Here is a 23,248-nt window from a genome sequence, read left to right as displayed (position 1 = left end):
AGCTTCTGTGTTCCTAACTCATGATCCTAGTCATGGTCTGGGATTGTGTTATTAGTCAAAAACCTCTTTTAGAGCTGAGAGCCTTGCTTAACTATCTTCTTGTGGGAAGAGGAGTGCATGATTGCATTTCCAAAATATGTTTATTGGATTCTTCAACCAATATGTTATGTTCAGCAGTAGAACACTTACAGTTTCTTTTGCACCCTAAGCCAGACACATCTTTAAGCACTATGCAGAGATATATGTGGATTAAATGCACAGCAAACCACAAGTCAGTTGTTCAGCTGCCACTGAATTTCACCTATTTTTGAAAGATAGACTGCAGTTGTGCATAACGTTGGGCTATGATTGGCTAGTTGCATCACATAGTACTACAATCTTTTCCAGCTAATAGGAAGAATGCAACTCACAGAGGCAAAGCTGCATGCCATGCGTGATTGTTGTAAAAGATCAAATCAATAATGGTTGAAGCTTCACTTGCATTTTGCAATTCAGCTGCAAAAGTACAGTTAAACACCCCAGTATCAAGTCTTCATTAGACGCAGTGCATTCGAATAATTCAGCTGTAGCTTTGCTCATTTACACCATCAGTGTTAGAAAGTACCCCGCTAAATGAAAAACATGCAGCGATGAAAAATTTGCAGCATTAGTAAATTAACAACCAGTTATTGCATTTGTTAAAAGGTTGGCAACTTTGTTTTGATCAAAACCTCAACACAACGTAAACCTTATGTAGATGTATCGGCACAGAATGATTTAGCTCAGAAACAAGCACAGGATGGACAAAACAGATAAAACATTTAAAATGATGTGAACTGTTAAGCGTCTGAACAGAATTGGCCACCTTTTGGCTTCAGAACAGCTTCAATCCTTCTTCTGTTCTGACACGTTTTTAGAGGTAGATTACATCATTCTTTCATTCAAGGAAGGCCTCCAATCTTTCAGCGGTGATGGAGATGTAAATCAATAAAGGATAACTGTTTCATTTTGGTGACTGGAGAGGCCATGGACAGGTTATTAGTGTTTAAGGATCCATGTTTGAATTTGTTTTACACTTGGCCCGAGTGCATTATCATCCTTATACATGTATGTGGAAAGATCTTATAGAACCACATTGCTGCTGACTTGCTGTTAGTGACAGCACATGAACATTTGCATGTTAATTAATCTTTTATTAATCTTTAATTTAATATTTGGAGCATTTGTGCAAATTCTGTACTGTATACAATACGCCAGAGAAAATAATTAGTTCTTCCCAGCAGAGGGAATGTATAAACTCCAGTAGTTTCCCTGCATCTAACACCTTTTACCATCACAACTTCAAAGCCTGTTTCTCTCAACAAATTTGGCATGTTTTCAATGTGACTTTAAGTCTAATGAGCACACTAGCTCTTTGCCAATGATGCCTTGGTCCATATCAGGCCTGGTCCCATGGGGAAGCACAAGCATTGTCCAGGTTCTACATTTTGTTCACCTTTTACTAGGTTGTGTCTTTGTGCAACAAGGTGTAAGGTGAACTTGTTGGTATGTTTCAACATACTATATTCCTCTTCAAAGACAAAGCCTTTAAAATTATTATTTTGTCTATCCCCTCCCCTTGATGCAGAATTTTTGAACATAAAGGCACAGAAATGACGTTTGCAACATGAGGCAGATGCACAGTGCACACAATGTGCAGATTGTTATGATAAAACATGTATGTACAGGAAAAAAAATCACAAATCAAAATCAACTAAACAAAAAAAGAGACATTAAGCTTACCATAGATGCCTGTGGATATACATGGGAAGGCCTGTGCAGGAAAGACAGAGAAATTAAAGTCAAAACATGTTCACATAGATTGAATAAATGGGACAAAACAGTTGCTTTTATCAATCTCATTAAGCACTAAATAAACTACATCCGAGGTAAAATCTCTTCTGCCCAAGATGTTAAAATCCAATTAGCTTTTTTGTCCTTTATTTAATTTCCTTTCACAGTAAAACACACTCAACTTACTTTCTTGTTCTATTTAACAAGCTATGATTAAAACCTACAGCAGATGAATTAAAACACTCACAACTTAAAGTAAATATTGCAAGATTACATACATCTGCATTAAACTGTAGCCATTGTTGAACACCTACTGTTTACCTTTGTATGTTTACCTCTACTGCTTCACTTGTTTATTCCCACAAGGAGCAATTTACAGTACCGTTTGCCCAAATCCCTGCATTGCTAATGCAGAACTGCACTGTAAACCATGCTCCAGCTCCCATGCACAATGAGCAAACACGCACACACACACGCACACACACACACACACTGTGCTTTTCTGTTCTGACTTCCCACAACAGGCACATTAAATTCATACTGGAATCGAACAATCATTTACATAAACATTATATGGATTATCACAATCACACTGCTACATTAAAGAGGTTGTAGGACAAAATTCTATCTCATACCGCTTTACTTGAATGAATTTAGAATTTATCTTTGTACATAGGACAGATTTCATTTCACAGTGACTCAGCTGTGTCTCAATAACAACACGTATATCCCAGCAGGAGGCTCTTCAGGGCATTTGATTCAAATGATGACAAAAATAAGTACAAAATCACAAAGTCACTGTTGCCACATTTGGATCAATAGCAGGAATCAATAATATCCCGCCAGCCACTTAAGTGCAGGGACACATACACAAAACAAAGCAGACATGCAGAGAATCAGAATAAATACAATAAATATAAATATTTTCATAAGCTAAAGAGCAAAAACCTACACATATTTATGGCTGTCTTTTCCATAAAGATTATAAAAAGTAACCACCTTGTAATAGTTATTGCTTTGTAGCACTTTGCAGCAGACATATTATTCAAGCATGGCTTTATAGCTGAAAATAGTTTCATTATTCTTTACTTCTGTGAGCAAATATATTATGATACATAGGCCTCGCTGTGAGCTTCCCTATTTCACATTCATCTTTTTAAGTATATTAATAAACTGTAAAGAGAAAGGATTTTTTCAAAGGTCCCATTTGTCCTCAAAAGCAGCTGAATACGTGCTTTAGTCGCTGCATTCATCAAAAGGCGTGGCCACAACATTAATATAATAAGAAGACAAATGGGAAAAAAAAAGGAAAACATTCCCACTAGCAACTAGATGAATATAGAACAAATAACTACAGAGATCTATCAAAGAATAGCACCCATATGTCAAATTATCCCAGTGCCAAAACTGAGCCCAACAGTTTGTTTTGCCACACTGACCCTGTCAAGTTGTATTTAGTAACATGCCGTGCCAAGATCACTTCATTTTAGAACTGAAAACACAATTAATAGATCTGAAAGCGAAAGACAGCTAATTGATGTCTCCTCGTATGATGATGATACAAACAAGAAGTCAGGGTTCTAAACTGAGGTGAGTCTTTTCAACGGAGAGTAGAAACATAAATCACAGATGAAAAAAGCAAATAAGTCATTAAAAATACTGATAAAATATATAATTACAGTTTGTCTGTAACACATCACATCCTATGACACCCGCTTTGAAATGCAATGGCCCGTTTGTCCTTGCTTTAAGCAAAGAGGAACGAGTCTCTGTTTGTATTCTTATTTACCAGTTTTCAGGTTCCGCCTGTCAAGGTGAATCTTTCTTCTGTGGGGTGATTTAAATCTTTTACCGAAGCGCTGACCTTTCCAGATGACTGTGGGTCTGACACAAACCACAGATGATGAAGAGTGGAAAAGCATGGCCATTTTTAGTCCTGTGCCAAGCTCTGCCCATCGCACATACACAGGCATATTGAGATTTAGACAAACAAAATGGTCAAATATCCAAAAGAGATCAACAGTATCAGAAGGAAATAATAACTTTTTGCAAATTTGATGTTAGATTTCAAAGTTGTACTTGAAAAACCTCAAAGGATGTCTAAACAACTTCACAAATTAAATTCAGCTTTTCATATATGTTTATTATAATCCATGGATTCATTGGCAGTATGTTGGCGTTTAGATCAGTGAAAACCTCTATTATTTTAGCTACTCTTAAATTATGCCAGTTTTACATTTGGCAAGTCAATACAAACAGGAAGCAAGATTTACTTTAGCAGGAGGAATGTATTTGAAGCCATGTAATAATAAGGAGAAAGTAAAAATGAATTTAATCTTCAGACAAGATGAGCATTATTTCCTGTCAAAGCCTCCAACTAGTCTCCGCTGCCAAACTGACCCTGAGCCAGAAGCCTCGTTATCCTCTCTCAGCTGAATGGCAGCGATGTCAGTCTCTTAAACTTAAACGTCTGTTCTGATGGCAACTAAAACTTAACACGTCACAGGCTGGGGCAGCCATCAGCATAATCAATTAAAATCTTTTTTATTAGTTCCTTGGCTGTTCCATTAAAGGGTATTGATCTTTGTGGTGTGAAAATGCAATGAGTAATCACTTAACAGGATGCTGTAAAGATCTGACACCGCTGTGGCACATGCAGATGTCGCTTACTTGTTTAAAGGAAAGTTATTGCAAAAAGTGAAGTGAAGTATATATCCAATAAAACTGTAAAGCCTGGAGAGCATTTTGGCGCATCTCCTTTTCATCCATAAATCAGCCTCACAGCAAGGCATAAATTACACTGAGGTGTGCACAAATGATAAATCTTACTGAAAATAACAAAAGCTTATTATTCATAAACTTCGGGAATTGTTAAAATCATTAAAGGCTTTATCTGCAAAATAAGACTTTCTTAATTTAAAGGTGAACATCAATACCCGTTCACTGCAGTAGTACCTGCTTTAGTACTGCAGTTATTCACATGCAGAGTAGAAGAGTGGTTGCCGTCAGTCCAAATGGAACTGGTCATTATCAAATAGAGCTTTAGCTCTGTAAGAGACCAAAACAAATGACTGCCAATGTCCTACAATTTGTTAGAACAGCATGCCAGTCAAGAATACTACAACTGAACACAATAAAAAGCTACAGTAGCTTTCAGAAGCAGCCACAGCATGCAACCCTGCAAGTGTAGCAAAGCACAGCCTATTTTCCTTTTTCTTTCCCATCAACCCTGGGCCACCGTAGAAGCTATTTTGATAGTTGTTAGTGTACATGCCTGTACATCTGCTTACACTGAATAAGATCCAGTGTTAATTAGGACAGTCAGCAGTATATAAGCAGTCGTGACCTATGATTCCTGGTTTAGGTTATTATTTCTATCTCTGGTTGCTCATTAGAAGTGAGTCAGCATGTTCGCCTGCACCCTGGCATGAGGCTGTGCCTGACATGTTGGCTTGTTGCTGATTTTCTTTGCTTAGGGAATGTTCTGAAATTGGTCACCAGGGAAATTATTCTGTTGCTGGGGATCCTCCCTAATCTATCACATCACTTTAAAGTAGAGCACCTTTCCTCTCAGCATCTCTGCACACTTATTCAGCTCACAGTATATTAAGTACAGTACAGAGTGGCTACAGTGATTATTGTTGGAAAACTATAATTGTGTTACAATAATGTTAATTACAATTCACATACATTTACTGTAATATTTACATAGGGAATTGGAATTAAAACATTTTAAATTGACACAAGCATAGCTTATTAAAACAATGACTCCTTAACATCAAAGTGTGACTAGAGTTTTGCAAACTGTTATTCCACTGAGAGCACGATAGCCTGCAGCTTTCAGTCATTTGTTAACCACCAGGAAATAACACAGTAAAGATGGCTCAACCTGTGGCAAAATGTGGCTGCCCTGCTGTAGCCGTCACCTTCCTATGCTGCAGGCACTACAGAGTAGCCATGAGCAGGTAGAGGTAAGAAAATCATGCATGGGCACAATGACTGCAGGATGCTGCCGGGGGAGCACCTCGTCTCGGCTGGCTGAGTAAATAGCACTGGACCCAGGGTGCTGCCCCCGTAGCTTGAAGCCTCCTAGCCTGTTTGCAGATGGAAGCTATGCTTATAAATCACAGCAGAAAGGGGAGACCTTGTGCAAATGCGACTACAAGTATGTTATTATTCACCACTGTTGCCACAGTGTGGGCTTACATCAGAGTATCAGAACATGAATTCAAGAGAATCCTCTTTGTTGACTGCTGTAATTCTTTAAGCATGTAGGTCATGCCTGTTTTTTCTGAATCAGCTACCTGCTGCTGCTGGGACGAGCACGTCATGGTTACTGATCAGGATATTCAAATATGACACATTAACTCCCTTTTATTCTGCATAATACCACACTCCATATTCTAATGTGAGGGCTGACTGTGTGAGTGTCATTTTGCTAAGTGGAGGATGGAGAAAGGCAGAGGGTAAGAACCTGAAACCTAATGGCCCGAGACCCACCTCTGTTGTGATCAAGTGTAACTATTATCACAATAATATCTCTGCCCATTAAGGACTCACTGAGCATCACTGGCTGTGTTTACATGCAGGGAATAGCTTGCTGGCCATGATCCTCTGGAAAACAACTTATTAAGGATAAGCTGCTTGCATGCACCTTTGTGATGGAGAATCCGTGTTGTTATGAATAAACCAGAACAGAACATTCCTGTCCTCCTCTAGGGTCCTGCCAGCAATAAAGTATGAAAATGTGCCGCCACCGAGCAAATCCTTTCCCTGTGCAGCAGCAGGTAACATCTGACACAGAGGAAAGAAATGACAATCTGAAACACACAAACTGTAAATAGTGCTTAGCACCATAGTTTCCTTGACATCAACATGTGTCTATCGTGCAGTGCGGAGGCACGTCTCTAGCAGCAAAGAAAATAAACAGTGAAAGGGGTAAGCTGTTTACCTCACAGTAAAATATTTAATGTTGAAATATACCATCCACCATAACCTGGTCTTTTATAACCATATTGTGGTTAATTGGGTTATTCCAATCCAAACTTAATTTTCAAGCAAGATTAGTTAAGGAAGGATTACAAGAGTTGCATGTTATATTGGCATTGTGACAATTTGTTACATAATAAGAAACATTTATTTGTTTTTGGTTGGTTTCCGGTCTCCCTCTTCTCCTCCATATTTTCCACTTTGTGCTTCAGTATTATGTTACAAACTACAGGTTATTTGGTCAAGCAGTTTCTAGGACTCCAGACTTGAGGGAGGTGTGCATAAATGGGCTCAAAAAGTTCACAAGAGAGCTCTTAAGCACTTGCCACTTCTAAAGTGAGAAAGAGAGTGCACAAGGGCAGGCATTAGAATTGGACCAAAGATAGACACATTAGCTGGACTGTCTTTGGCCATAATGAAGCTCAGGGTGATTCAGGCTGAAGCATGTCCATCAGCTAAATATATGAGAGAGGTGAGATGAATGGGTAGAGAAAAAAAAGTTGTAAATGCTGCAGCCTGTGGATAGGGCAGAGCAGTGGAGCAAATACAAGCAGATACTGAACTGATGGCTGCTTGATTCATTGGTCCATGACCAGCTGCATGGTTGATCAAGCACGGTTCACACTGAAGCCCAAAGCTACAGCGCACTAAAATTTTTTTTTTTAATACAATACGGTCATTACAATGGGAACTAGAAAGCAACTTTAAACATAAAACTGTAAAGTACCTGCAAAAGATATATATAGCACATGAGTACATATACATATAGTACATATGTACAAATACCATCTTGTTTGGGTAGGAAACTGTTCCCCATTATTATTCATACCACGTTATTTCCCACAGAGGTCTGCTGGTGACACCGATTCCCTTAGTGTTAAAGATGAAGCATTTACAGAGGCATAAAAATGATACTGTTCTGAACTGAGGGCACAAGCAACCAGACGTCTGCTCATATTTATGTATGAGGACTCCTGCTCACTATCAGCTGAAATTATATCACTGACCACTGAGCAACGGAGAGGCAGAGACAAAAGAAAGGAATTCACATCGGTGAGACAAACTGACTGACCTCTTTGTGACCCGCTCATGATTGACAGAATTCAAATGAGTAGGCGAGGAACATGTCAGGTAAACTCAATAACAAAATGCATTCATACTTTTCCAACCACTACTCTGTAGAGCTGCAGGCACACTTCTTGTCAGATATTTTCTGTTTTTTAAAGTGTAACTTATTGATTAGATTAGCATGCTTGTGGTGGGTGACTCAAGACTTCTCTGTGGGTTGATCTGAAATGCTGTGCAGCGGAAAGAGCCTCAGACTAAGAGTTGGGGTAATAGGCCTGTGGCTTTGTCATCTGATGAGGAATCATCCGTCTCAAATAGTGGTTGGGGCCTTTATTTACCTCAACTGAAGGGAGAACCAGGACTTTATTTGAGACAGGTTTTTATTAGAGACAGACCTTTATGTCTATTTCCCCCTGCTTTATACAGTATCATATTTTAGTTGGAAGCCTCCCTGGTTTTGATCTGATGTAAATGGAAACTCAACATTTCATTTGTCGATCAGGAAATATATTTCACTAAAAAACGAGCGTATGGTATGACTATTGGTGAAAATAATGCTGCAAAGTTGTATATTATCCTGAATTTACCTTGGGAGCCATTATAGTATAGGTAAGTTTAGTTTTTTTTCTTTATTGGCAACCAGACTTTTTGTTCCAAAAGTTTTCTTCCGCAGTCTCAGTTATTATTTGAATATCGGCTTTTATTTCAGAATTTATGGTGTCTAACATCCGCTTCTTTAAAGCCTTGAACTTAACTTTGATTAAGATCCTTACCCTGAGATGATTAGAATGGTCTTATGAAATTTTTATTGTATTTATCACAAGAGCCATGACATTATAAACTGCAGGAGGCATTTTGATTGAACCCTGAGATGGAAGCAAAGACAGCAGTAATTGAAGGAAAATATATCTGTGGTAATTCTGAGCAAAACGTTGGATTAGAATATCTGAACCTCAATACTCGACAAGACGTCATTCCATATGCCTCAGGGCCTCTGAAGCCTTTGATTATTCCAATGAGTGCTTAAGAAATGTATGGTGTGCATGGTGTAAATCATTTGCATTTTGGAGGCCTAAAGTACAGGTGGGCATAAAGAAAATGATAAAAGCAGGGAATAGGAATATATCAAACTGCTGTTTCATAGGGTATGTCAAAGTGAGAAAGCCTCTGAAATGCTCGAGATAAAATGAAGCAAAAGAGACAAGCCAAGCCATATATCCCTCTATGGAAGGTAAAACCAAAACATGTGGATTCTCAAATATCCATACCCCATGTCAAACTGTCTCAGCAGGGCTTAGCAGCACATGGAGCTGGGAGGTTAGAATTATCAGTAATCCAAAAATATAGCTCATGATTCGTACCACAAGAGCAGATGATTCCCAAGTGGTTCTAAATGAATAGTATAATAATCATTAGGGAACATTTTTTTATGAAAAAATTATGTTAATTTCCATTCAAAAATCATTTTCAACAGCACATTTAATCAGAGAAAGGGAAAACTTCTGGTGAAGGTTCTGGTCTTGGAATGAGAAATCCAGCCTATGGTAGTCTTCCAAAATAAGGCTACTAATTAAACATTTTTTCCCTTTCAAGGACTCCTTTTCATTTCACATTTCAAAAGCACCATATCAAAGGGGCTTCAAAGTCAAAACCCCACTCTGAATTTTGAGGTGACAGAACAGCATACATATGAAGACAACTGACTTGCTGCATGGCCTCTGTCTTTGTAGCAGGACCACTGTGAGACAGAACTCATGTCTGCTGCATATTGCATACTAATGACCACCGGAATACCTAAAAAATAAAGGCATGTCTATACAAAAACTGAGCAAAGCAGTTTGAACCGAGCTATTAAGCAACCACCACTGCCATCTAAAGAGAGCATGGATGATTAAGATGGACCTTTATTTCGTTCCATGCATTATTTATAGCATTAAAGGTTTATTGATGAGCTACTGTGTGGTTAGGGGTGTGCTAGTATTTTGGCACTCAATGTAGTAGGCTAAGAGCTATTGCGCAAGGGTAACAGAGGAGTCAGAGTAAGAAGGTGAAATGGAGAAAGGGCAATACAGTAGCATGTGGTCAGCAGGGTGGCTGGAATTAAAAAGGTTGATGTGAAAGTAGAGATTATTCTTGCTTGTCACCCACAATAAAGGCCATCATTGAAGGATATCCCTCACAGACATCAGCGGTTTGGATGGATGCACAATTCCCAATAGATAGGGATAACTCCCTACAGTCTCCAGGTCATTCCCACCGTTTCAACTGTACACAGTCTTTGAAAGTTGAGTGATTGCACAGTGACAAAGTCATATTTTGTCAGCACAGCAACCATATACAAGACGGCAACAAAGATTCCCTGCAGTTAAAGTAAGAAATCTATTACAAGACTTTATCAAAATTATGAAAGACATTTATGTAATGGAGAAACTGACCTTTTCTTTAAAGCTGCAAGTAAGTAGATTTCAGTCATATTGGGTTAAAAGGATGCAATGCTCTAGTGCCACTGAACCCGGCTATTTTATTTTAGAATTTTTTAGGGTGTAAATACTGGATGAAATCATTTCCCTACTATTGCCATCTAAAATCAATGAATGCGATGCTTTCTATGCTGTAAACAAGAGTTTTTTTGTTGTTTCTTTTGCATTGTTTGCTTGTTTGTATGTTTAATTTTGCTTTGTACTTTTTCTTCTCTTCTTCTTTTTTTTTTTTTTTTTTTTTTACAGTTTGTGCTAACATGTTTGCAAAAATATATGAAAGAGTAATGATGAAAAAGGTCTATGGTGTGAAAAAGTTGATGATTTTTTATACTCTCAATAAAAACTATTAGTGTGATTTTATGCCGATCATGTTTGTATTAAAATGATCTTAAGAAATTACACAAAGTTGCTTACTTAATGTTACAGCTTATTAAAAGACTCCACAACTTATTTTTGTTGGACATTTTGTCTAATTGTATAAAATGGAAACGCTAAGCTTTTATATCCCAAATGCATGTAGATGCATCATACCGGATGATAAAATAGGTCATAACCACATTTCCCAAAGCACTACATACAAAATAAAACATTTGTTAAGACACCCAACCTCATTAACTGCAAATCGAACTGAGCTCTCTGCATTGGTGTAGCAGTGACCCTTTAGAAGCATTTTAAGTACATAATTATTATTGAATCATATGAACACATTTTCCAATTAGAAGAGTGAATGTTTGTCTTTTTCCTGTATACTGTAAGGCAAAACATACAGTATACCACTGGGTAAGTCTGTTTATTTTGATTGCTTCATCGGCCTTGTGCTTTAGGAATAATTACTCCAAGACTTGAAGCATGGGATGTTTTTGTCAACTGGGAATTTAATGGACTTAATGAACTCTTTGTTAACGAAAGCTTAAGGTGCTCTGTGATTGCCTTCATCGCACTAGTTCAGTTCTGCAACACTGATGATGGCTCATCCCAGTTGCACAACTCCACTGATACATAGCCTGTGTGAACTCCTGTGATGCAATGTTGTGGGGGAATAAAAGGCAGACTGCAGCATGTTTATGAGCCAAGGTAGGCTGGGGTGAGATGAATGGGTATGAGAAAAAAATAGTACAGCCCTGGATAGCTGGAAGGCTTTCTTTTCTGTTGGAGGTTAGTGATTTCACTCTGCTGCCAGTGTTTGTGCTAGGGTAGGCTAAACATGTGATTGATCCATCTCTCTACTGAACGTGCAGAAATAAAATTATATTGATCTTCGCATATAATGCTCAGTAGGTCTCCCTTTAAAGTCTGAATAAATCGTTCTATAGATTATACTGTATTATAACATATAGGGCCTTGGATTGTAAAGTACAGAACAAAGAAGTCAGAGAATAACGATATCTCTAAACTCTACACTATACTACAACACTAAGACATGATCACATAGTAAATGATAAAAATCCATTAGCTTATTTGAGACATACTTATTAAACTGTGGGTAGATTTCAACATCACAAATTATACACAGACTGTATGCAGTTAAGGGATCTACAGTACATGTATACCAGAGCTTTGATTCAGAGTATGAAAGCCTGTAGTCTGTGGGCAGACTAGACCCAGCAGCACACTTTCACTTTAAAGCTCCCCACAACATAAAGCCATAAATCTGAGCTTGCCCAGAGGTAAGAGCAACCAACACTAATTAACAGTACCCAGATGAGAGGTCAAGGCCTGTGTCGTATTAGCGTGAGAAAACACTATTTTTCAATTTATAGTATATACTGGTCTGGTGCGCTTTAAGTAATAAAGATTTAAGCTTGCAGTACCATGGGCATGAATACAAATATATTTGATGTACACACAATAATGCATGTTTCTGACCTCAGTTTATTCTAGCTGTATGAACATAAGGGCTTTCTAATGAAATAACTAAATTGTCTTTATACAACTGACACTTTAGATATGACGACTGCCTCAGGGAATGTCCACAAAGCAAAACTGCTGATCCAAAGTAAAGCACAATTTAGGCACACTGCACAGAATTGGTTTTCAATGAATATGTCTAGCCCTGAAAAGGACTTTGGTCCAAGGACATAGTAAGCTCTGAGGAGGTCAGCTCTCCCTATGTGCAGACCTGTGGGCCATTCTCTCACACTTTGATGTGAGCTCTGATGATGGCGTGGCAGGCATAGACTCAGGAGTGGAAGGATTAGGGACAGGAGGGACACGGGGAGTGACAGCTTCCTTTGTATTCGTTTTATCCTCATTTTGGGTATAACGGTAGACAGCATGCAAACCACTGGCTTCTCTAAGGTGTTTCTTTTTTGGGGTGTAAAATCCTCAACTCTTAAAAGAGAGATCAAAGGCGCAGCAAGCTCATTGATAACTGTATAATGGCTCACTTAAAGAGAAGAGGCATTTTGCTGAGATGGGCGCGTGGTTCAAACTGCAAGCTATTAGTCATGCTGTCGGCTCATTTCCATATGTGTTTTATTGTCTCATGGGCAAAGGCTACTGCACGTACTTGCATTTATTGCACTCATGGTAGATTTAATGATATTCATACCTCCGGCAAAAACAAAGAGACTTGTATCTCTTTGTCTCCATATGAAAAGGCTCTTGAAAGGTGACAATGTGAATGTGCATTTTAGTTTTTTTTTTTCGCATTTCTTTGATAAGCTTTTAGCCTTGCTTGTCTGGAACCATATGAAGCTACATAAAAGCACAGCTGTCACAGAAGTCAGGATTATTACAGACTGAATATGAATAATGCAGACATATTTTATATATGTACACAAATAGGATGCTTGTTTGGGTGCTTCTTTTTCATCTCAGCAGTACTGACTTTACCAGCTTTGAAGCCACTTATAAAACTAATCATTAAAATAACATACAGTTAGTTTGAAGTGGCCAGTGCTGTTTAATTAATTAATTTAGTTAGATTTTTATCAATCTATAAAGGAAAAGTTCATACTTTTCACGAAAATTGGAGATATGTGGTTTTCATCGGACAGCAAGATAAAGTAAAAATGCATGCCTGATGTCACAGAAGGCAAAGTTCTTTATGTTTTTGTTTAGGTTACAGTGTATATGAACTCCCAGTTAATTTGTGACTGTAGAGTTGAATTATGTATCAAGAGACACTGAATTTCACTGGTTGAGGTATGCACGTTAATATTTCTGGAACTACAGCATCACTAGTGTTGCCCTGCTCACTCCATCCACTCTGTTTGAGAATCGGGAGGACACAGACTTCTGGGATGAGATGAACTGTGGTGAGGATGCCCTAGGCGACCTAATCTCATCCCCTCTCCCAACACATTCACTCATCTGAAAATGTACGCACGCCAAGCACAGCAGCTGCCATCTGAACCTCATGGTCTCTTCTTGCCAACCTCAAGGGGAGAGTACATAATACACCCGGCTTGTCACGCAGCAGACTTTCGTTATTCATGGCAGGTCCAGGGATACAGGGGATCAACAGATGTGAAAGTGGTGGTTGGAGTGCTCCCCAAGGCTTGTTGCCATCTTCAAGTAGCCCTATCACTTGTACCCTACAGTGCAGGGTATGGATATAAAGTATGAGGCTGTAAAAGCAGTGTTTTGAAACATTGGGGCGTTAGTGGATTTATTGAGTGTAAAAGCCTTCTGAAGGATTGCCTGTTCAAAGTATCAGCCTTTAAATCCCAAAGGAGATTTATTTCACCAAGTGTCCAAGCCTGATCAAATTCTCCCCTCAGACAGTAGCTGGATACAAGTCAGACTCCTTTGTACAACCATGGTGTAGAGAAAACATTTATTCATACATACAGTTACATACACCATTTAAAATATACACGGAGATATGAAGGAGTAAGGGTGTATTATGTGAGTGCATGAGGCTGTGGTAATCATTAAGGTGCTTAATAGACCATGACGCCTGCAGGACCTGACAGGCAAGCTGGGCAGAGTGGAGGATCCAGAGAGAGGGTCACCTTCATCTGGAGACAGCGCTGTCACACTGGGGCCTTGAAAGGAGCCACTCTGCCACCGTGGCCTGGCCCAGACAATACATGTCTATGACCAACCAAGCAGAACAACAAATCCCCCACCTCCTCTAGACTTCAACAAAAAACAAAAAAGAAACAGACTCAGAGAGAATTTAGGCACTAGATAGAAATGCTACTTCCAAGCTGCTTCATGAGGTGAATTTCTTTTCTTGATGCAAAATGAGTAAAATACTTTTACTCCTATAAAGAGGCAACCACAGAATATGGTAAAAAAAACACTAATTATATGCAACAGAAGGCAGAAGTAATGAAAAGAGCATGCAGGGCCTACTATCTGTGTAAATGCGATTTTTGTTAAATGCAGTCAAATCCCAGAGCCGCATCGCAAAGTGGTGCTATCTCGGTCGGAGCACAGGTGCATCTCTAAATGAGGAGGAATGAGGAGGAATGAGGAGGGACCCAAAGCCCACCAACATCCCAAATGAAAGAGAGGGGACATGCCACTCAAGGTCATGGTGAATTGCAGCTGGCACTGCAGATTGATTGGGAGTACAGGGAGCAGCTGGCTGAGAGGAAACAGGAAGGTGACTGAGGGAATTACCAGGTGGCCCACGTGAATTATGACACTGTCCATCCAGCTCCTATGCAGACTAACTGCTGGTTTGAAGTGGCCCTGTCATGTCTGCCTCTGGAATGACATCTGATTCCCCCGTGCAAAGTAATATCTCACTGTAGAGTATACCATTTGGTCAGAAACTAGAGTTGTTGCTGTGGTTTGATTTTAACTATATGGATAACTTTTTTCACAAATGGCCAGAGGATAATACAGCTAATTACAGTTTTCTAAATGTGGAGTTCATCATGAATATTGATAAAGCATTAATTAGTTACTAAAACTGGAAAACCATTTTCTCTGCACCAAATACATCACATGTTTTTGGAGCAAAAATGTACTGCATCACTTTATAGGAATGAGGATTCATATTCTACTGCAATAAATAACGTAACCTAACAATTCTGTCATATGGGAAATTTCTTTGCTTTAGTAACAAAACAAAAACATTGGAGCTATAACATTTTTTTTTTTTATCAATAATATAAGTACAAATCAACCCAGAGAAGCCTGATTAGTATTTAGTGTGGATCATAATTATGCTTGGATAAGAGTCCATCATGTAGGTCATCATAATTATGCCTGATGAGCTCTATGCCAAACACATATACATTTCCTTATGACTCAGCCTTCTTCTGGAAAAGCCAAGGACTCTTGCAGAACTGTGTTCAGGTAGGGGGCCAATAATTCCTCGCATTAGGATTCTTAGGATCCTTGATTAAGCCAAAGCTAAGTGATGGGTATATTTATCTCAAATCATCACTAGCTGCATCACTCAATGGTAAATACTGTAGGGCACTTGTTCTTTTAATTGCTCAGTCCAGATAAAAAAACGCCTAAAGCAAATCTGTTGAAACACTTGCTTTTGACATTCCACTAGACACATCTAAAAATGATTGTATATACACTATACACACTGCATTTTGTTCTCCATGTTCCCCATCTCACGCTCTTTGCTCTCCTGTAAGACCCTAACGATAAAGAGCCCCAGATTTGAGTTCATGCAAATTGTCATTACCAGGGGTTTATGGATGTGACATTAGATATTAAGCTGAGTAAGATTTGGAGGTTATCTGGCATTTCAAGCTGTGTGCAAAAAGTCAAACCATGAAACAAGATTCACCCGTGGGTTCGCTCCGGCAGGCACTTCATTCAGCATGTGCCATGGTGACTAAACCTATGGGCTTTCTAGATTCATCTGTATGTGAAATACAAAAGGTGGATACACTGTAGGTACAGTAATAGCTGACTTTAAATTTAAATCTGTTCTATGGTCCTGACAGTTGTGGCATCATTAATAAAAGGATAGAGCGACATTTATGATATCAAGGTCACTGGCTGACAATGAAAGAAATGTTTAATCTGCTAAATTACCCCATGAAATGATTACTTCAGTAGGTCTACTTCATAATGATTTAATGCTAACATGTCGTATAATTTTTAATTAACTTCGAACAGGAGAGAATGTGGAAGGTGGGGGAATAACTCGAGACCAGCTGCACATTCAAAATCAGGTGTCCAATATTCAGCTGCTAAATGCTTTCTCTATCACGAATGAAATCACAGAAATAATAAGAAAATTCACGCCCACAGAGAAATGGCCTGTTTCTTGCACACTGCAGATAATTCAGGTAAATGCTAAGTGCAGGGTCAACAACAAGACCACACCTCAAATATTATTAACCAGTAAAATAATCTTGGAAAAGTAAATTTGAATTCTCAGTCGGAAAACAAATGTCACTGCGGGTAGATGGGATAAAACATTAGCTGGGGCAGAAATAAGTATTTTGCACCTCTGTGGCAATCTCCAGCATCAAAGCAAGACAATCCTGCAGTTTTAGAGCTAATATATTTCCTCTCATAAACCCGTGCAAGGTGCTGCATTACCTACTGAGTTGCTGAGTAAGGCTAGATTGAGCCAGTTTAAAATTGTGAGTCAATCAGCTCAGGCCAGGCACAGTGCGTCAGCCCTCGTTAGCTGTGACCTTGGGAGATAATAATGGCACTAAACTGGGTGTATGTGTGGGGTAATAGCACTGTGATTAAAGAATTATGTAGGAGAGCATAAACATTGGCGTGTCTGCCAATGCACACAATCATTCACCTGAGCCTGTGGGAAGACGGCTGTGGTTTTGATAACAAAATGATGAGGGGGCAAGGCTTGTGTAAATTTCCATATACAACTTAATTCTTAAGAATTTTGCATTGAATCTGACTTGAGTCTGACCTGATGTTATGCATAAATACGGACTGGCCAATTGGTCAACACAACATGGACTGTTCCCAGTTTCTTGTCACCAAACCAAACAATGCTGATCATAAATATGTGCCAAGCAGATCGGGACCATTATAAATATTCATTTCTGACTTTATACATATCCTGGGTGTAGACATGCAGTTGTGTACTTCTGAACCACACAAAAGAATGACAAACATTCCCAGAGCTCCCAATAGCTGTCAGTCCTCTGCCTTACGCATTCTCTTTGATAAAACACACAGGGACCAATGCATTAACAAAACACAGGGAAGAGTTATGCTCAGTATGTTTTAAGTTTAGGAAAGGCTTGCTATGAAAAATCTGAAGAAAACCTGCAGTGAATAACTGTAAATAATCTCAGAGCAGAGACAAGAACTAGCTGTGCGGCATTATTCAAGTCCCAGTTTGTGCTCAACAACAAAAGAAAAAGAAAGTAAATAAAAAAACAGGCAAAAGAAGTTAGAAAGAACAAAATTTCAACAACAAGATAAAGTTTAAGAAGATTAAAACTTATTTAAGGCCATGATTGAACAAAATGTTACCATCCCTTTTTTTAAAAGAGGAACAAAGAAAATGCTTTGTTCCCTCCCTTTTTTAATTAAATCTTCCTCTCATCACCCAACACTAACAAAATATTATCCGTATCGTCTGTATATCATTCATCATTTCTGTCTTATGCAGAGAATTGTTATTTTAACTGTAAATAATAAATAAAAGTAATAATAATAATAATAATAATAATAATAATAATAAATAAAAGCAATACCTTGCATTAATTAGAAGGGGGTCGGATTTAGGAGTCTAATAAAGAGCTGCTGATCCTATATGCTGTGCATAAACAAAACATTAGGAGAAAAGTACAACTTAAGAAAGAGTAGAACAGTTAGCAACCCTTAAGTAGCCTGACAGACTACTAATTTGTATGTCTAGAAGTGTTAATGTAATTTACTCTACTGTATCTTCATGTTTGGTGCCAAACTCATAAACCCATTGCTACTTATTCAGCGAAAAAGCTACAAACAACCACACAAATTATTTTTTGGGTGACATTATCTGCGATTCCATTGGATTTCTTCCCTTGAAAACGTTTCATGTATACAGCAACAGCGAGAGAGAGAATGTCCTCTGTGTGTCAAACCACGATAGAGAGACCTTGTACTTCAACCAAACACATGTGTACGACCGAGGGACTATGACTGAAGGATAATTGGGTGTGAGCTTGTTGAAATGGAACCCTGTGATAGACCAGAAAATTCCAGTTTCATGGACACGGCCCTGGCAAGGTCGACACTGGGTTCAACACCTGGCTTCATAAAAGCCACAAATAAAAGACTGGGAGAAAGAGCTTTGAAGCCAAAGAACTAGATTCAACACTGGAGTAAAAATAAGACTCACATCTGTGGTGGAGCTACTCACCCGATTAGTGCTAATACATCACATGTTCACAATGTCTGCTTGCTCTATCATGTTGTGTCTTTCTTGATACATAACCGTCCGAGAAGCTTATTTTCTGACGAAGACTCATGTTAAACGTCTCGCTGTGTAATTTTAATTAAGCACATTAAGAGGAACGCTCAGATTCAGTGTTCTCATATTCACTCAATAATAATTAAAATATCCATCTGTGAGTGTTAAATTGAAAATGTTGTCATGCGTATCACAATTGCAGTATAATGTGTCAGCAGGATTTGTGGACCAGTTGGAGGAAGAAGATGACTTGCTTGATTTGAACATGACCAGATACAAAAGGCTTTACCTGGTTATTAATTTCTACTGTATATGCTGTTTGGATAATCCCACCCACTGGCACAGACTCAAAGGGACTACAAGGATGACCAAGCACATCAGAGCAGCACAAGGCGTTACCTTGGGCATAGTGCTGCATTACTAATGAGATGACTGAGAGTGTGACAGCTCTGTCCGGCTTCACACACACACACACACACACACACACAGTACAGGCGCTGTTGCCTGGACTGATTCCGCATGGTAATTAACCGTAATGATGTAAACAAGAACTCATTCCACCAAGGTCCGCTGCCGATGAACAGCAATCTGTTACAGTATCTGTGAGAAAGCTGAGATCTACTCTGTTGAGGAGCAACTGTCAGACTATGAGAGAGGCCTCCTTGGCATGTTATGTATTTCACATCCTGCTTTCTTGCTCAACTCCTTTGATCAAAGGAGAAACATTTATCAAGTGGTGGCAGAAATGTTTGATGACACCACTGTTTCAGACTCAAGCACAGCTCTAAACAGATGGGAGCATACTAGAGGAAAAAAAACAGGCTTTCAGGTGTACAGCAAGGACTAGGTTATTTTTGTTGAAATTTTGTATGCATTGTTTTAGATGAGGAGGCTTCAAAGCAAACAAGATCCAACTGCCCATGTACTGTCACTACTTAAGTTTTTCTTTTGTCAGAAACAGTGTGATTTAAAATTAGCCTACCTCAGGCAAATTGCTTGAGTCTTCTTTTAAAAATCAATGTTGCTGGAAATGACTCATTCCCAAACTGCAGTTTATCTGAATGAGATGTTGCTAATCCAAACTAATTGCCAATAACTATTCTTTCCTTGGGTAGCTCCCTAAGCTTTTCTCCTGTTTGCATTCTAAGTCAAAGCAGACGTAAAAAATGGCTTTTTTATTCCTGTTGTGAAGCAGAGACAAAGATAGACATAAATGCCTTTTGTTCTCCTGCATAGCCCACATTCTTTAAGTATGTTTAATCAATGCATGCTTATTGTGGTGTTCTTGTCTGATGGCGTATTGCAGGAACAACATCTGTTTAATCAACAACTTCCTCTGACAGTCCCTCAGTTGGGTGCGAGCTGTCGCTTCTATTCTCAGATGGTACCTCAGAGGGATATGAGCCTCATAGAAATTCACGAGACCGTCTCCAGGAGCGCCTCACAGTCAGGTACAGCAGCAGAGAAAAACATGAAGTGAAACCAGCCTGAGTGCTGAGTCTGAGTCTTATGCCGCTTGACTGTGCTTTAGTACTTTACTTATTTGAAGAGCCTTTATTATTGTCAGAGCTTATTAATCTAGAACAGAACTGCTGCCATTTCCCTCACAGAACATCAAATGTAGGTAGAGTAGCCTTTGTAGGAGACAGGGTCTAGTCTTTCCTATGATTGCTGTGGCTTCCTGTGCTTGTAATCAAGACACTAGCATGCTCACATCAGCCCACTCCACATAAACACTCTAGAGATTACCTTTTCAGTCCCCATCAACTGTGATTACCCCTCTCATGGTGTGTGGAAATGTCACATTTTACATATCCTAATATTTCACCGCACATAAAGTTCCTACAGTCTTCACTAGAGCGAAGGGAATGTCAAGGAAAGGTGATGTGGTAGGGCTGTCCTCTTTCCTTTTCCTAGACCTGAAGCTCTTCTTGCTGTGGTTACCTCCTTCTGAATGAGGGTGTGTGGGTAATCGGGGTCCAATGGCCATTAACTTAGACTATGTGGCAAACCACCACAACCACTATCAATGTAATTGGATTTAATTGGCCCAGTGTTGCCAATGATTCGGATCAGACAAATAGCAATGGCTAATTTAAATGGAGCTGTGACCTTTTGAAAACTTCATTCTAATTAACCTTTGGAGATGCATGCAGGTACTGTATGGGGAAGTGGGCTACGAGCAACTAGCGGCTGACTGGCCACAGAGAGGTCTGGGCTATAATCACACATAATGGCTAATCACTGATTGGGGGCACCCTGTGAAAACCTCTGCTACATATGCATTTAGATCTCATTCAAGCTACAGTAGGTGTCTAGTTCTTTTCTACATCTTCAGTTGGATTAACACTGTGATAAACAATGTGCCAACGCTTACATCTTGACAAATGGACCCAAAACAAATCTAAATAAAGCATGATTTCCAGGCAGAACAGAATAAAAATATTGTGCTTTTACATGTGAGACAAAAAAATGGTCAAAGAAAAACCTGTTCACCTGACATTCGAAGCAAATAGTTTTAGCATAGTCTCTTTCTTTCACAGCATTTAGCTGTCATGCTCTTCTGTGACATGTGGGGGCTCAGCAGTACATGTCAAAAGTGTGCAGCCTGCTAAAAACTGATATTTAGTAAATCTTGGTAATACCTGAACAATATGTGTCATGCATGGGGAGTATCAGTCAAATCACCCTTTTTTCTGCACTTCACAGAGTCTACAGTCGACCTACAAATAAAGTTCTCCAAATATTGTCGTAAAGAAAATGACCTTTGATTCTGTTGTGGAAGGAAAGTATGATCTAAATGGTGAATATAGACAAAAAGACCAACTGCGTTGTGTAAGACCAGCAGTAAACCTCTCAGTCCTCTATCCCAATTAATGGTACAGTTTTCTTTTCTATGATCAGAAGCCAAGTATGTGCACAATCAAGCCTCTACATTCTCTCAGCTATTATATAATTAAATCTGGAGTTGCTTGCGCTCACGGACAAGAATTTACGAGAAAGGGTAGAGAAGTGGATAAAGGCAAAGTTTGTGCGCGATCTGTTCAGTGCATCAATGAAAATTAATTAATCACTTGGGGAGTCGGCACACCAAAATGGAATAGGGTGGAGTACAAAGTCGTTAAGTTTGATATGGTAGTATTTTGAAACATAAATAATGACAAAGACCCTCCAGTGCATTTAAATGCAGTAGTAAAAAACACATTTTCAAATTTCACCAGTGACCTACATTAACAAAGAGTGAACAGTAAAAGTCATTTACAGCATATTTCATATTATTCCTGAAACAGAGGAGATCCTTTCATAACTGGTCAGCCAAAACAGAATCTAAGATGAGGTTAAAGTTGAGTGGCCCTCCAAATCCCAGTGTATTGTCTATCTCGAAGACACCTTAGGGGCATGGTCCCTTCTCCCACTGATCCAGTGTTTGTTTGTTCTTCACTTGCAGTCCCTGTCATGTGAAACAGATTATCTAGTAGGGGCTATCAGCTGTCATCTTCAAGTCAGGTGTGCATGCTGATGTGTCACTATAAGATATAGTTTGCAGGAATGCATTTTGGGACCACTGTTGGGCAAAATGAATGGGAGCTAATGCTCCTAGCAGCCTTGGAATGAGCCCACAGGGAAGGGTGGCTAATCCTATCATTCTACACCATTCATCTCCAATCCACTTGGCTTTCAGCATTTTTCTCAACGGGCAATTTGTGGCTTCCCTGCTGGATCTCCTCGAAGCCAGTGTGTTATGACTACAAAACACTTCCAGGGCCCCCTGGGAGTCAGAGAGGAGGCCACTAAATGCAGTCTGCGACGTTGTCACTGTCCACACTGCGCGTTGCCAGCCCACAGCGCGCTGCCAGAAATAGCTTAATGACAGATCCTTTCGGAAAGCATCAAATTGTGGCCTGTCAACGTCAAATTAGGAACAAAAAGAAGGCTCAATTGCCCACAAGATCATTATTCAACAACTAAAATGCTCGCTGTATCTTTATGCCATATACCCTCAAGACTAAAATCCTATTTATTTTGTCTCAACAGAACACTCCCCAAAGACTCAAAAGGAAGGCTGAATTCAATCAAACAATAATGATGTTTTGGGTAAACATGGCTATTGCTTTATTCTAAAGGTCACAGTCTAAGGGGTGTTTAATACTGTCTCCAAAACGAAACAAAGTCTAAGGCTGAATGGCTTCCAGATGGTGGCGTCCCCCTCCACACAGTCTGTCTGTTTCTGCCTGACAGATGCTATGCTTGCTTCCAGGGAAGAATCTGAGCAGTCTTCCATGACTAACCAAGACAGGGGACCTGAATTAACCGTCTCCTCAGTTCCATGTACTGTATGGCTTTCCAGCTCTTTGGAGAGGAAGCCCCTCGGGGTCTGACTGTACACAGATACAGTACACACATACCCACTCATAAGTGCATTGTTAGAATGTGCATACACACAGGTAGTAATTCTTCTGTCAACAGATATAAAAACCTGATTGTGATTGCAAGGAATTATTCTTTCAGTTAGAAGATCATTTGATTGGCAGGTCTCAGCCAGTAGTTAAAAATCTGCATTTCTTACGCACTACATGGCACTTTAGCA

At 39.2% G+C, this 23,248-nt stretch overlaps 1 protein-coding gene across 6 annotated transcripts in view; it reads right to left on the bottom strand.

Moving 5' to 3' along the window:
- Window positions 1-23,248, bottom strand: part of macrod2 (mono-ADP ribosylhydrolase 2) — a 388,574-nt gene that overhangs the window by 91,106 nt on the left and 274,220 nt on the right. For all 6 annotated transcript variants that reach the window (XM_038738173.1, XM_038738172.1, XM_038738174.1 and 3 more), the window contains exon 7: window positions 1,762-1,792. In XM_038738173.1, the coding sequence (XP_038594101.1) occupies window positions 1,762-1,792 (31 nt within the window). The remainder of the gene's footprint in view (window positions 1-1,761; window positions 1,793-23,248) is intronic.

The sequence above is a fragment of the Micropterus salmoides genome, unplaced genomic scaffold (assembly GCF_014851395.1).
Source record: "Micropterus salmoides isolate LMB-PRFRI ecotype aquatic unplaced genomic scaffold, ASM1485139v1 Ms_hic_scaffold_22, whole genome shotgun sequence".
NCBI lineage: Eukaryota > Metazoa > Chordata > Actinopteri > Centrarchiformes > Centrarchidae > Micropterus > Micropterus salmoides.
This window is presented reverse-complemented; position numbering and strand designations above follow the sequence as displayed.